Raw genomic sequence first — 15,280 nt, 5'->3', positions numbered from 1 at the left:
CTTTAGAAGCCGTCTATAAATAAGATGTATTATTATCTGTGATATACTCAAGGGAACCTTGGTATGGAGACTGAGGAGCTGCTTCCCTGCCTTGCAAACGGCGCCCTCATGTGATAATTTACAGTATCACAAATGAATAGGGGCTTGAATGCCTGTGATTGAATGTGTGTGTGTGTGTGTGTGGTATAGCTCATGTTGTATTCTCAAATTATTACATTTTAAGATGAAGACATGTTTGAAGGTTAGGTAAGGTTAAGGACTCGGAGGAAAGCAAGTAACTTTGGTTAAGGTTAGTTAAAAACTCCAGAAAATCAATATAAGTCAATTTAATGTCCCCTGAAGTAAGGGAGGCACAACCCTGTGTGTGTCTGTGTGTATCTGTTTCAGTTTCAGTCAAAGAGCAGGTTTCGTCCCTTACACAGTGCGACCGGGCCCTTATGCTGCTGTGCCGAAAACAGCCAGTGGAGGGAGGCATTGTTCTTCTGGGATGATCGTTTATGTCAAGAGATATGAAACATTAACTTAGTCTGGAGGACGAACTGATTCAATTTGGGTTGCTGAAGGTCAAAGGTCACGGTCACAGTACTCTTTTGTCATTTTCTTAGTAATACATCAGGATCACCCTTAGAAAATTTCACCTGGAATAGTGGTCAAAGACACTCTGAAGTCAGAGAATTTTTTTCGTGAACATTTTATAAACTTTTGGAGGTAGTCCTTAGAAATTTGGCCCAAATTAATCTCCTCATAAAGTTGCAGATAAATGTATTATATTTTATTGGTCAAAGGTCAAAGGTTAACATCATGACAGCCTCACTAATCACATTTTCATCTACCAAGTCATGAAAAAGTGCTTTGAAAAAATGCTCAAGTCAAAGTCACATCAGCTTCTCTTGTGGTGGAGAGTCAGCAGTCTGTGAGCAGCAGTTATTCTGTCAAACATTTTCAGTCAGGCATGTGACCGAGCAGCTATGTATGAGGCCCTCTGTGTTATCATTATCCACTTCCTGGTTGTTGCCGGGCGGGCAGAGTAAGAAAAGACCAGAGTGCATGTGTGTGTGTGAGTGTGAGTGTGTGTGTGTGTGTTCGCCTCACGTGGAATGGAGTGTAATTAAACTTGGCGAGAAACTGAAGAAGAAGAAAGGGAGGAGGAGGAGGCCAACGCGGCTAATCGCAGTGCAGAGTGGACGAGGAGGAGAAGACGAAGAAGCAAGGGAGGAGGAAGGGGAAGTGAAGAGCTGGAGAACAAACAAAGACGAGAGAAGAAGAAGAGTGAGTGACAGCCACGGGGAAGATTGGACGACTGCTGCGCTCGCACTGATACTCCGGCTGCTGACAGCGCCAACGCTGAGCGGAGACGTTGAGAGGAATGCTGGGAGGGATTATCTCTCCCTCAGGACTCAACACTAATCTCTCACCACACACACACACACACACACACACACACGCAGACAAACACACACACACCTTGTGTGTCTTGTAAAGAGACCTTTGGATTAGGGTAGCCATGTTTGAAGTCCTAGAGCAGTCTATGGATAGTAAGCATTCACTGACGTTACTTTACTGTGTCAAACTTTTCAGATCTTTATAATAAGACTCTGTGTAACTTTCATAATTCATCAACTTTGATACCTTATATGCTTTTTACGGAAGTTAGCAGCGCTGTCGTCCCTGTGCCATTTATTCTACTGGCCTCATTGTGACTTGAAGTGTAGACAAACACTGGTTCGAGTTAAGTCTGCTCCTTTGTTTGCTGTTCTTAAAACAGCACTTTGACCTAATTGCTGCAGGTCACATTTTCGCACCATGAAAACCTTATGACCTGACCGCAGTGAAGCAGCCGGGGTCAGAGGGGGGGGGTTTATAGAACGCCTTCAGGACCTGGAGTCAGGAGGAGTGTGACTACTCCACATGGGATTCCTCTAAACACACAGAATTCCTTGGGGAATATTTGGAATAGTTAAAGTGACGTTCGGAGGCCTGCTCTGGGACGGCCTGCACATGATATTCAGAACTTAAGTCGCATAAAGACTCTTCTGTCTCGGCCAAGTTTTTACACGGACTGCCTAAATTTCAGGAGCTGTGGTTTATCCTGGCAAAATGTGACCGGCCATGAGATCACAGTAGCTTATTGTCTGTCATGGATCTGGAGCTGGGAGCAGACGCTGATCTGGGACAAGGGGCAGCGCCGGCGACCTGTGCGGACACAACTGAACAAGAAGAGTTGGAGACGGAGAGAGAAGGAGAAGAAGGGTTTGCAAATGTGAAAGGAGTCGATGGAGAGTTCAGCTCGGAGTCCTCCTCATCGAACGCCTCCCTGCGCTCCTCCTCCACCCTCCCTGCGCCGTCCTCCTCCTGGCCGCCACCGCCCTGCGTGGAAGAGGAGAAGGAGATGATGAGCGGCTGCTCCAAGTCTTTCACCGGACTCAAGATCTTCACCCGGAGGTAAGATGGCACGAGTGAGAGAAGTCAGCGAGGCGTGAAGTGAAGTGTTGAATGGGTTGAAGTAACCGGCATTGACCGACAGGTGGCGCCATTGGCTGAAAACTCAGCCTTCCATCCTGATTAGACAGGATGTGAAGAGTTGAGACTCACAACTGTTCCAACATCATTCAAGCCTTATCCACAGACACATGCACACCCACACACAAACACACACACACACAAACATTGCTGTTGTAACCTTGCACTTTTATATTAATTAGTATTATATAAGCTGCAGAGCATCCCCCTCCCCCTCCACACACGTCAGATAAGGAGCCCATATGATCCTGTCCCATCAAACATTCACACATTTGGGAAATGATCTGGGTTTTTCCCGCAGTGCTATTTACTGCTGTACCGGTAAGTCCGGGCAGGATACGGATTATATTTGTTTGTGTGTCTACGTGTGTCCGTGAGTGTTTATGTGTGTGTGTGTGTGTGTGTGTGTGTGTGTGTGTGTGTGTGTATAACCTCGCCAGCGGGTCACTATTCGTCATCATGTGAACAGGGGACACGATTCCCACAGCAACAGGGGCCACGGTTGTCATGCCAACAGAAACAACGATGACAGTGTTGCCTCCTGCTTGACTAGATACTCGTAAAAAAAAAAAAACACCATTGTCAGTGTTCACGGGTGGAGAGCTGGGACCAGTTGAGTCTGAAACTCTGTGATTCTGTGTCACACGAGGTTCATTATTGGTTTATCCACTTATGCTGATTTATTATCAAAGGCCTAATATGAGGATGGTGTATATTTGGATCGCATTTTAAGTGTAACCTCTCTGAACAATAATGTGGTTATGATTAAAGAAGAAACATTGAATAATTACTCCAGGCCTGTATTAAGGTTCTAACCATAGAAGACGTGTATAAAGATGGATGACATGACCTCCTCTGTGTTAGCTGATGGGACACGGACAAAACTAAAAAGTCATAGTACACATTACCTACATTAAACTGCTGCCTATTCCATTGATTTTACTTTTTTTTTCAGTGAGTTTGGTTTAAATTCGTTATTTGTGTCGTGGCCTTTTTTATTTTTTGTGGCATTTTTTTCCTAAGCCAGTAGATGGGGCAAGAAAATCATCCAAAGCTAAATTAACAAAATAAATTACTATTAATTGTGACAAACTGTTACTGTCATCACAATGCATTGTGCAGTCACATACAAAAAGAGCCACAGTTGTGTGCACCGGGGTTCAAAATGTTAAAACACCTAATCTGGCTCATGTCTCTATTCACACACGTGGGAGATGCAGATGTAACAGTTACCGGCTGGTAGTGCTGTGCAGTGAGTAACTCCACAAACATCTTAAGAGATGTGCCAAAGATGTTCACACCCATTGGCTGAAACCTCCTTCCTCTTCCATAGACCAGAGTTTACACAGAGAATGGATAACAATAAAGGCCCATTGTTGACCTATTGCAATCATGAAATGTTTATAAGGATCTCTGTTTAATTTCCCCTTTCCATATTGTGAATAACGCCTGAGTTCACAACTTTTCAAAATAAAAGCTCTGCAATACAGCTCGATTTAAAGCATTTGTTCACTTTGTTGACAAGTTGCGCGACAGGAAGTGTTTCTATAAATGCTGTTGCTGTTTTGAGTGTTTTGACAGTAATTCAAGATAAACAAATTGACTATCTCTTAGGCACAATGCATGTGTTGGGTATGGTTGTCGGTTATGAAAATGTGTAACAAATCTATTTTACATTTGCATCTGCAGTTGATGTCATTCACTCATGAGTTACTTATCAACAGTTTGCAACCGAGAGGGGACTTAACTCCCCACATTGTGTAATACATCACAGTCACTGTGTGTGTGTGTGTGTGTGTGTGTGTTATCAGACAGCGTTGCGCTCATCTTGTCAAGAAAGTACACAAAAGTTATTTTAGTCATCTCTCAGGCGCTCTCGCTCGCTCTCTCTCTCAGGGCCACACCCACTTGATCTCTCTCTCTCTCTCTCTCTCTCTCTCTCTCTCTCTCTCTCTCTCTCTCTCTCTCTCTCTCTCTCTCTCTCTCTCTCTCTCTCTCTCTCTCTCTCTCTCTCTCTCTCTCTCACCCCTCCCTCAACCTCCCTCTCTGTTAGCGGTCACTGCACACCAGGGTTTAGTGTGAGCTCGGCAGATAGATAGATGAGAAAGAGGAGTGGAGGCATGGATGGATAGTTTTCCCCTCCTTTTTTCAGGTTGGCTCTAAATTTATTATTTGAATTTGAATTTTTTTCATAGACTTTATTTAATATTGTGAATGTAGCAGGCAGGGATAGAAAAAACCTTGTTAATGTGTCTGTTGTGTTATAGAGAGTTTAGAATAAAGTGTAGACTGATGCAGTGCTGTGCTCTTCCTAGTTGTCAGTCGTATAACAGAATGCTCCTGACAATGAAGTCCTGACAACCTCCAGGTGAACTGTGGGTTTCCTTCGTGGTGTGGGTGGAGTTCTACGGACGATAACTGCCTTAAGCAAAGTCACTAAATGAAGAAATGTCACAAAGTATCACTATGGATTTGAAACCACCATCGTTTTAAAAATGCTGCTGCCCTCTCTGACACAGAGTGTGACCTTTTTCCCCCTCCGTTTGTAAAATGTTAGACTTCAAATCCTGTTGTGGTTTAACAAGTGTTAAGATGATGTGACACATTCGCAGGTGCAGTTACATTGTGTTTTTTTTTACTTAACTGACACTTTTCATCGACATTCATTTCTTTGATTCCTCCAGAACACAAGATTGAACAGTTAAACTAAAGTGAACCCAGAATTGACAGGGTCTGCTGCAGAAATAAGAAATATCATATCCCAGAAAATCCTCAAATCGGATCGCTTACAATTTGCACTGTCCGTAATGAATTTGATTTCTGGTTTGAATTATATCAGATTTTATTAAATAGTAATAAGGTCAGAAATATATATTTTGTTAAGCTTCTGCCTCGGCCTTTACAAATGTTCAGTTGGACTCTAGGATGATGTAGATGTTGAATGTCCCTCGTCCGTTCAAAGTTCCTCTGCACAATTTAACTGACCAACCAACAGTAGATGTAAGCAGGTGTTAGCGGCCGCCACCGGACGTCAGGGACATAACCTCAGTTCGGCTCATTCGTGCCATCACCTGTTTTTTTGCAGAACTTGAGGGTACTCTGAGGCTAAAGGTAAAAATGAAACTTTAGTGGGGAGAATTCATAGTCAGGTTGACCTTTACGAGTCTGGAAATGAATGCATGTAGACTGAAACTGCTCTGCAGAGACATACAACCACAGAGGTGTTATTCTAGTCTTGGATATGAAAGGTTCTCAGCGCGACTGCTGTACTTTGTTAAAGGCTTGGTTTTGGTGAGAACCCTGGCTGCTGTGCTCTGCACATAGTGGAGCATGTCCAGGTTCTTGCTGGGTTCCGCAGACAGGAGTGGATGTAGAAGTGGATGAGGGTCTCTGCCACGGAGTCAAAGACTGATGAGCGCTGTCTAGCATTAGTTTGTGCCACTACTTTAAAAGATCACTATCAGATTATTCAAACAAAGAGCGATTTGAATCAGACTTTTCTCTTTTAATCTCTTGCAGTATTCTCCATAACCTCTTAAACCTTTGGGTTGAGACATCATGACACAACAGAAGAAGCGAGTTCCTTGCATAAGTAAAGAGGCTGAGGCTAAAGCTGATATATCTGTAATAACCACAGGACAGAGTGGACTGAATGCTTACAGCACACAGTCCAGCTGCAGCAGCTGCGACGCACTGGAGCGTTCGGCTGATCTTTTTTCTCAGGACTTAAAGACTAAAGACTAAAAACAGAGTGAAAAGGAGAATCCTGTTCTACACACGTTGGACAGAGCCCAAGACAAGCAAACGACGAGGAGAGAGTAAATAAATAATGAAAGATTAATTACAAGTCAGTGAATGTTAAATGAAATGTTGAGATTAGGTTCAGTGTCATTTTCTCTTGTGCTTCTCACAGTGTGCACGTCATATCCATTAAATGTGCGTATGTCACTGATTCTGGAGACATGGGACAAAACACGTCCAGCAGTTGAAAATGATATTCGGTTTAATGTTCACGTCCATTTTGACATTCGAACTATGCAGAGTTAATCCAAGGAAGACAGGTTCAAGTCAGTTTTGTAATTTTATAGTATTTTAAATCTTAACGTTAATAATGTAATTGCGAACAAAATTCCTATTATGTCGAATCGGTCAGTTTTTATGTCTGACAGTGGCGACACGCAAATTACGGAGTTGATGGGAAGGCGTCATGTTGTAATGGGCTTTGTGAGTCATATGAGTCAAATATAGAAATAGATTAATACTTTACATCAGCATTTTTTTCCTTTTTCATTTTGTGCATTGATAGAGCTGATGACTATCAGGGTTTAGTTGAAGGAACATGGGGCTGTACACACACATAATGGTGAAGTCACATAGACACACTCCCTCTCTAGTACAGGAACATATGGTTCATAATATTTTGAGTATCAAAAAAAAGAGAGAGAAGCCGTACAGTACACAGCCGGAATTAAAAGAAGAATTTGTAAGACAGGAGAGACAGAGAGGGAGACAGAGAGTTAGTGAAGGACAAATAAATCAAACAAAGGATTTGACTGAAAGCGAAAAGAGGAAAAGGAGAAAGAATTGGCAGCAAAAGCCAAAGAGAATCAAGGAAGCGAAGACAGACTCAGCCAACACCCCCAGATAGTCCCTCAGATGACTTGACTGAGACACCACCGACAAACAGGCAAGAAAAGAGAGGGGGGTCAAATCAAGGCAGAGACATTGTAGAGAAATGGAAAACATAAATCTAAGAAATGCCCCAAAAAGGGAAAAGCAAATTAAGAAAGCAGAAATGGGGTTAGAGGAGAAAACACAGACGAGCCCAACCGTGTGAATCACCAAGAACCAGCACAGACAGAATGATGGGTTGAACAAATACCAGCTGTCCGTCACTGGAGTCAACCCTTCTGTTCCATAATGTTCAATGAATTGGAGAGCTAAGTGACTCCACGTCCGTCATATTTTGATAATATTTCAGCAGGATATTCTATATTTTCTGTGGAATTTAAGGTCATATGAGAAAATGTGATCTTTCTCCTAACATGAGTATATCTTTTTTAAATCTTAAAAACATTTGATTGCTGTTTAAGGTGCGAAAAATACTTTTATCCAGTCCAATAACAAAACCCAGATGAGAATCTTTATAAAATTAAAATATATCCATATTGAAAGTAATTTTCTTGAGGGCTCTGTCAAGTAAGTGATGGTGATGCAAAAAGCACAGTTTGTCAATAATGAGAAAAGTTGGTCATATCAAAGCATAGCTCGGCAGCTCAGTACATGGTAGATACACACATGTTGTGTAGTTTGTCTCAGCCTTTCAATATTGTTTTCTGTTTTGTGCCACTTCTCAAGAAGCAGTGATGTGTGTGTGTGTAATTTGCGCCATGAGGCCGACATGATAGCAGCTGTTTAGACAACAAACATGTCACCATGAGAGTTGGAATAGGAGCGTGAGAGACGGCTTCTGTTTAGACTGACAACATCTCTACACACACACACACGCACACAAATAAGACGTGTGGGTACATTAAACACACACTGAATATTATGTCAAAATTTGGTGTTTACAAGGTATGATAGAGATTACTGTAGAAACGTATAAACTGAAGGTTGCATGGTCTAACTCTACTAACTTTATTCTGAAATCATGTATTTACACGACACATTTTCTTGACGTGGAGGAAACACAAGTGCTGCATCGATTACAAATCTATTTTCTTTTCCCGGTCCTGGAAGGGTTTGTTTTTGTGTACATCTCTGGATGGCCTGGGAGTTTTATACCAACTAGTGTATCGCCCGTCCTTAACAGTTCTCTTTGCCTGTAGTCATTTTTATTCTGACGTATTTTCTGCTCACACAGAAATTTTCCATATATTTTACTTGTGAGCTAGATGGAAACGTTCTAGGAAATGTCCAGGCCCCTTGAGAATTACTGACGGACGCCAGTGGCCTGCATTTCCGTCAGTTTCATGCTGTGCAACCAAATAGAAAAGCGTGAAGTCCATTCAGATGTTCCTTTGACTTTTAGAGAGCGCTCTTCCCATAAATATGTGATGGGTTATTTTGGACAGCCGAGGCAGTTCCTTCTTCAGGTTCCTCTTTACCTCTATGACTGTATTTGTCAGGGACAGTGCATATTCATAACATTTCTGAAAATATGCCAGAGTTAGCCACAGAGGCTATTTTTATTCTGTAGTCCATGGACGGTGCATATTTTAAGAATAAAAGCATTGAACAATTAGCAAATAGCAAGTCTGCACACAGCGTACATCTCATTGCAGCTGCAGACAGCTGGAAGGCTCATTGTTATAGAGCGCTCTTTACACCAGTGCATTTGCATAGTCCACCACTATGTTTTATGTAAATATTTAATCCAGCGGCACAGCGCTCTGGTCGGTCTCTCGCACTCTAACACTACCTCTGTTCTCTCTGACTGTATCCTGGCACTCAACCACACCGCTTTTTACCTAAGAAACCATGATTTTCCTGTTTGGGCCGGCCTGGCCACCGGTTGGTACGGCATCTCCAAATACTCCTCCCTGGCTGACTTGTGAAGTTACGCCATCGGTCAGCTGATGTTTATTTGAAAATGAATTGACATCAACAGATTCTATTTCTGTCATTTGAGGAGGTGTCTGAATGGTGAATGTTAGTCTAGTCTTGATGGCCACTCGAAGAGCTTCACAAACATTCTACGTGCAGCACTTTCTCTATGAGAAGGGGCAGTTTTGGGGGGGTTCAGTATTGCCCAAGGACACTTCGGCAATGCGGGAATGGGGAAGACAGGGATCGAAGGAGGATAACTGCTCTTCCCCCTGAGCTCTTTTAGCAAATCAAAAAACTGTATACGTGAGTAGGAGAGAAGTAAACTAAGGCTGAAGCTGACCGACTCCGGGCAGAATGCAAATATGACACGACGTCCTCATGAATATGCAAAATCGCCGGTTGGGTCATCTGGTGACTTTTCGTGCAGGATGAAGCAACTTTCCTTGGTAACAGAAGTTCTTTCAACAGCACTGTGGTTGGACCTGGTCTCATTTAGAAGAGGACAGTCTCCTGTTGTTGTTTATCAGTCCAGACATGTTGTTCACTCCATGGAAATTTAGGCTCTGAGTACAATTAATACATGTTTTGACAGGGAATTTGATTTTATGGCTCGATTTATGACCCGGTGCCCTGTTTTACCAGCTCTGAACATCATAACTTGTAAATCCACAGTGTATGCTATAATAGATTTACATCACAGGAAGAAAAAAAACAGTTGGGTTAAGCATTGTTGCAGAAAATAGCTTTTGAATGCATCTCCTACATCTTTTTACACCTTACATGGACTTACTTGGACATTTTACTCGAGGGCTGGCAGGAGAACTTTCCAAAAATTGAGCATGTGCGGGAACCTCAGTGCAGGTCAGAGAGCTGCTCTCGCCTCTGAACACTCAACAAGTCAGTGGAGACTCAAGGATGTTAGGCTTTCTGTGAAGGGAGTTCACTTACAGACCACTGAGAAGCACCTCTGTCGGCTTCATCCCCCATAAAAGGAGTCCGGCCCTCTTCACTCCAACCTCTCTATTTGTGGAAGTGCCTGGCTCCGTGAGCAGTTTGAAATAGGCCCGTGTGTGTGTGTGTGTCTCAGTCGCCAGAGAGCCCTTGTAGTGTTGACATGTAAACGCACACACTCAGGTGGATAGGGTTTTTATTAGCGAGTCCTCTCAGCCCATGTCTGCCTCACTCTCCCCCGTTATGGTAAGGGATTATCATTGTGGAAGCTGTTGCGTAACAGCGACACCCTCAGAGGAGGGGCAGGGAGGAGAGTAGCAGGGAAAAGGCTTTAAACTTTCATTATTTACACTGCAAACAAGGACATGCTAACAGGCTGGAGCGTAACGTCAGATTTCTGAGGCTGACATCGATATTTGACTGTATGCAAACACCTCAAATAGTTTCCTGTGGGTTTCCTGTGAAATTCGCTCCTCGGTTCTCTCTGCAAACATGTCAGATATAAATAACTGTAATTTCTGCTTCTCCTTGTTACCTATTGGCTGATGCAACATATTGGCTGATGAGATGCAACTGCGAAAGAGCTAATATCGGCGGATACATCAGTTATTGGTTCGTTATGAAACCAGTGTGGCACAAATTAGAATATGGTTGGCAGCCACATTCTATATAATTACTGGGAAACACTGACATCTGATGAGTTCTGAAACCAATTAATATACTTAACATCTCACCTGCTTCACTCTGTCTTATCCCATTAAAACTCTTGATGTGTTTTAAGTGGTTTGGAAGACAGATGTTCATGCGTCAGTTTAACGCAGACACATGTGTTCTGTTTACGCCCGAGTCAACAAGTGGTCTGTGGGAAAAGTCACTCACTGTACTTCCTGTCGCATCGCAGCGGCAGGAAGGAAGTGACTCCAGCGGCTTCGACACGTATGCACATTCAGAAGGCCCGCTGCTTATCTGATCCCTGATCAGTGCAAGTACTCTGACAGATGTTTGTGTGGGAGAGGGTTGTGGGACTCTTTGGTAAGAGTCCATGTGTTTGTGCTAGTAAGTGATAAATGAATATCACTTCATTATAGTTATAGATATAGTTATATATAACTGTATGAGTCATGAAGCTGTAGTTCACAGCTGGTCAACATTTAAACACATTCCTCAGGCCGTTCTACAATACACTGTCACATTTTATTGTTTGCGTGCTGGACGTTGTGAGCTGTTTTTTTAAAAATTGTGTCGTCAGAGTAAAGTTGGAAAACTTTGTGGTCATCCTACCTGGTTTATCTTTAATGAATAGTCACTTTATTCATAAAATGAAAAACTGAATTGGCTTTATTAGTGTGTCTTGTGTATATCTTTCAATGATTGACTGAACTGTTATTTCCTCCATAATATGTCAGCTATTGCAGCGGTCTGTTAAGCAATCTGCACAATCTTCTGACCAAAGTTCATAACCTTTCAAAATAAAAGCTCTGTAATTTGAAATTTATCAAGGAAGGGAGACCAAAAAGAAGGGAGTGACAGTAACGGAGGGATGTTACAAGAATGGTGGCGCTGTTGGGTGTGAGGGACTGGTGGAGAAAACAAAGGAATTATCAGTGGTGATTTTGTTATGGTGGATTTGGTGCCGATAAGGAGAACCTTGGTGTCAGTGTCAGTCTCATATGGTGAATACAAAAATTATCAAAATGATCAGGTTTTGTTTTGACCTGTGGTTTGACCCAGTTTCCGAGGACGTAGAAGAAGACACACTGGCTGCGTCCTCGCTGTTTATCAGATTTGTTTATCAGATTTGTATTGAAACCCATTTCAAGTGTGAAGCCGCGGTTCTTGAGATGTGCGTTCAACATACAGAAACTGTAGCCTTTCTTGTGTTTTATAATCCAAAATAAATAATTATGCTAGATATCTAGAAAGGGATGATTTGATATTTAGCCACACGGCCTCCAAACAACCGATTTGTTCAAAGTGTGTTACAGGTTGCAGCTCCGCGGGTTTGCCTTTTGTGAAGCGAGAAGGAAAAATCCAAAAGCCCTTTGTGTGTGAGCTGGGGATTGTGTTTTATCGCCCCAGACTTTGGCAGCGTGGCATTATGACGGCCAGCCATCACTGTGACGACCCCTGACCTTTCCGACAGAGCTTTAGGAGACAGAATGCTTCTCAGTTTAATGTCAGTGGGGGTGGGATTAAGTGAGCGGCGGAGGTTTCAGTGTGCGCTGATGGGACTTCCTGTCAGATTGTGTGGTGGTTTAAGTGGAGGAGTTCCGAGCTTTCATCGTGCACTGCTCTCATCTCATGTCTTGTGTTACATAAAAACCCGTTGAACACGTATACTCTCAGTAATGTGACCGATTACGCCGCGTCTCGTGCTTTCGGTGCCATTCTGCTAGACGGACTCAGGTTCGTCTGTGGCGTTGTGGTCCGCAGGCGTCTATATTGTGCGTCCCTGACTCAGTCATTGTGTTTCCTGTAAGTTCAGTGGCACACAGGGGAAACAAATACCCAAAAGGTCTTTTGTTCGTTGTCCCCCTCATTCAAGGCAACCACAGAGAGCTCTTTTGTTCGCAACATTAAAAAGCTCAACATGAGTAATAAAACTGAATCATCCTCATGTGTTCCTTAGAGCTCATCGCTGTCCATGTTCTCTAGAGCATATCCGGAGTTAATAATACGCTGTGTTAAACTGGTGCTTTGCTGACAGGTAGAGCTTCCACGGTTAAACAAGTAATTGTTTTCACTGTAAGTACTCAGGTTCCTTGAAATGTGTCATATCCTGAGCAAAGATACACTCAGTTTGAAGTTTGTTATCTCCACTAAACTGAAAGGAACTCTGTCACACAACTGTCCTTCATAAGTTTTTTTATATGCTATTAGTAGTTATTTCTACATTATCAGCACTCTGCAGTCATTGATACATTATTACACCGTCACTCAACAGCTATCGTCGGAAGTAGAGAAGATGAAAACAACTTCTTTTGTCAAAATCTTGGAATTCATTGAAAGCAAAAAAATGGAGACGAGAGTGATGTGACATTTCTCTGCAGTTATACCCTTGGCTTTGGTGTAACGTGAGACTACACGGTTCAAAAGTGTTTTGTTGTTTTTCAGATGGAAGTCTTTCTCAATTTACCTTAAGCTTAACATTTGAAAACGACAGCAGAACATGATACTTTCGACTCGGCAAAATCTGGTTCAACAGATACCTCAGGGCTCAGAGCGACAGATTTACCTAGAGAGTCAATTATCGCGAATGCGTCATAGAACCAAATAAATGAGCCAAAATGGGTGAAAGCTACACAAGAAATCATTCTAGGTTCAGTATAAGTGTTCATTAAATGAATACAGCCTGTGGCGTTATTTCTCTAATTAGATTGGGTTGGTCAAAGGTTAAGGCTGAGGCGGCCTCGCAAAACATGTTTTTGGCGTCTGGACCCGTGGGATATTTTGAATTTCACTTTCTGTTTAAGAAGGAGTTAAACAGACCAGATCCCAGAGTTTATTATCTTCTAATTTCTAAACTCTGTAGAAGGAACAACTGAACCAATCTATCACACTGGGAGTGAGGGAACCGGTGACATTTTAATGGCTTGAGTGACTTTGAAGAAAGCAGCACTGCATCACAGATCCATTTGATTAAGTAGTAATTTATTATTTATTCAGGGGAAGGAAGTAGTTATTGTTTGAGTAAGTTTTGTACTAACAGTTCTTTGTTGATGTCATAATTATGGTACAACATCAAATTTACAACTCAGCCTACTTGCCCCTTTAGCATTTCTACAGGAAGACTGGAGACGAGGGGTGACCAGCAGACGCTGGACCATCGTCTCATACTGGCTTGCGTGGACAAAGCCCAGTTGTCATGGATACCATCTCTTGTTACATGGTTACTAAATCATCATCTGAAATTATATGTGACTGTTGACCTTTTGATTTGGAAAGTAGAGGGGCACATTCTTAGTAACGTCCACATTGCAGCGAGTCATGATGGATTTCTTCTTCCAACGGCGTTTTTGTTATCGCCGGAAAAAACGACAGGAGCACCCAACAGCACGTCAGCCTGGTCCTGCTGTCCAGACCAGTAAAGCCAGGAGGCGCTCTAGTGTTGGTCTGCCCTCTGTAGCACTAGCACAGTCCAGACGTTCCTCTATTGGGTTGCCTCCAGTTTGTGCTGACCAGCGCAGGCGCCCCAGTGTTGGCTTACTGGTGGCCAGTGGTCCAAGGCGGCTATCAGTTATAGAGCTGGGATTGACACACGGCAGTGAAGCATCTGTAGAATCTGGAATAGGAGCAGAGAGAGGATATGTAGCTATAAAGAGAGGAAGAAGAGCATTTCAGCATAAACATCACCAAGCCCGCCGAGCCTCTGGCAGCGGCTCCGGAGTGCATCATGGGCTACCGCTGCGACGTCCATCTAAAGTCAAATCCATTGAACCTCATTTACTTGGGTCCTCTATGTTACTTGCGAGTGTGGTCCAGATGGGAAAAGGAGTGAATGAGAAGGAAGGAGAAGAAGAGGAAGACGAGGAGCTGGATATTTCCCTGTGCTCCTTCTCTGAGTCAGATGGAGAAGAACCTGGCGATGAAGAAGTAGACAACAGAGACGGAGGAAATCCAATACATCTAACTCAAGGTGTCATTATGAAAACCATTAAACCCCACCCCTTGCTTCGCCCTCCTCGCTGTCTCAGAAGAAACTCCTCCCAACTCCTCCCAGAAGTTTATGGTCGATATAATCGACGAAGTTCTAATGAACTTTACCAGATGTCAAATAAACCATTCCAGACCTCCACGACCAGCCCCAGTCTGAGTCAGATGGCCTCAGCAGGCCTGAGCTCTGATCCTGGGTCTGCTGAGACTGATGTAACCTCCTCGGGGTCTACGCTGCATAAGAGCTGTTCTTCACCTCTTGGGGGCCAAGAGGGAACCATATACTACGATCCTTATCTGGATACGTGGGAGAACTTCCTGTCGTATGTAATACATGCACACACACATGCATAAACACTGTGTAATTTGACACCTGCTGATTTCAAATGAGCTACCGATTCAGGGTCTCGTCAGTCTACGATGCGGTGGCCTCCGTAGACCGAGTGGTCTGAGAAGGCTGAGCCCCAATGAGACGGTCTGGCCTGGTCCTGGGGATTTATGGCACCAGCTTGTCTTTCTCTTCCCATTGCATTGTGAATTTTTTACGATAGTTTGGCCAGAGAATAATTCACCTTAGCTTTAGGAATGGATGGACATAATTTGA

At 43.1% G+C, this 15,280-nt stretch overlaps 1 protein-coding gene across 7 annotated transcripts in view; it reads left to right on the top strand.

The window, feature by feature from the left end:
• dgkza (diacylglycerol kinase, zeta a) overlaps nucleotides 1–15,280 on the top strand; it is a 73,952-nt gene that overhangs the window by 12,110 nt on the left and 46,562 nt on the right. For 5 of the 7 annotated variants that reach the window (XM_053417564.1, XM_053417563.1, XM_053417562.1 and 2 more), the window contains exons 1-2: nucleotides 4,558–4,672; nucleotides 13,799–14,999. The exons of 1 other annotated variant lie outside the window; for it this stretch is intronic. In XM_053417564.1, coding sequence (XP_053273539.1) covers nucleotides 14,011–14,999 — 989 coding nt within the window. In that variant the 5' untranslated portion in view covers nucleotides 4,558–4,672; nucleotides 13,799–14,010. Of the gene's footprint in view, nucleotides 1–978; nucleotides 1,270–2,074; nucleotides 2,443–4,557; nucleotides 4,673–13,798; nucleotides 15,000–15,280 lie in introns of those variants that run through there. One more of the 7 variants, XM_053417566.1, reaches the window with a different exon arrangement.

Source organism: Pleuronectes platessa, chromosome 24, assembly GCF_947347685.1.
Source record: "Pleuronectes platessa chromosome 24, fPlePla1.1, whole genome shotgun sequence".
Taxonomy (NCBI): domain Eukaryota; kingdom Metazoa; phylum Chordata; class Actinopteri; order Pleuronectiformes; family Pleuronectidae; genus Pleuronectes; species Pleuronectes platessa.
Note: the sequence above shows the minus strand (reverse complement) of the source record. Positions and strands in the feature narration are given on the sequence as shown.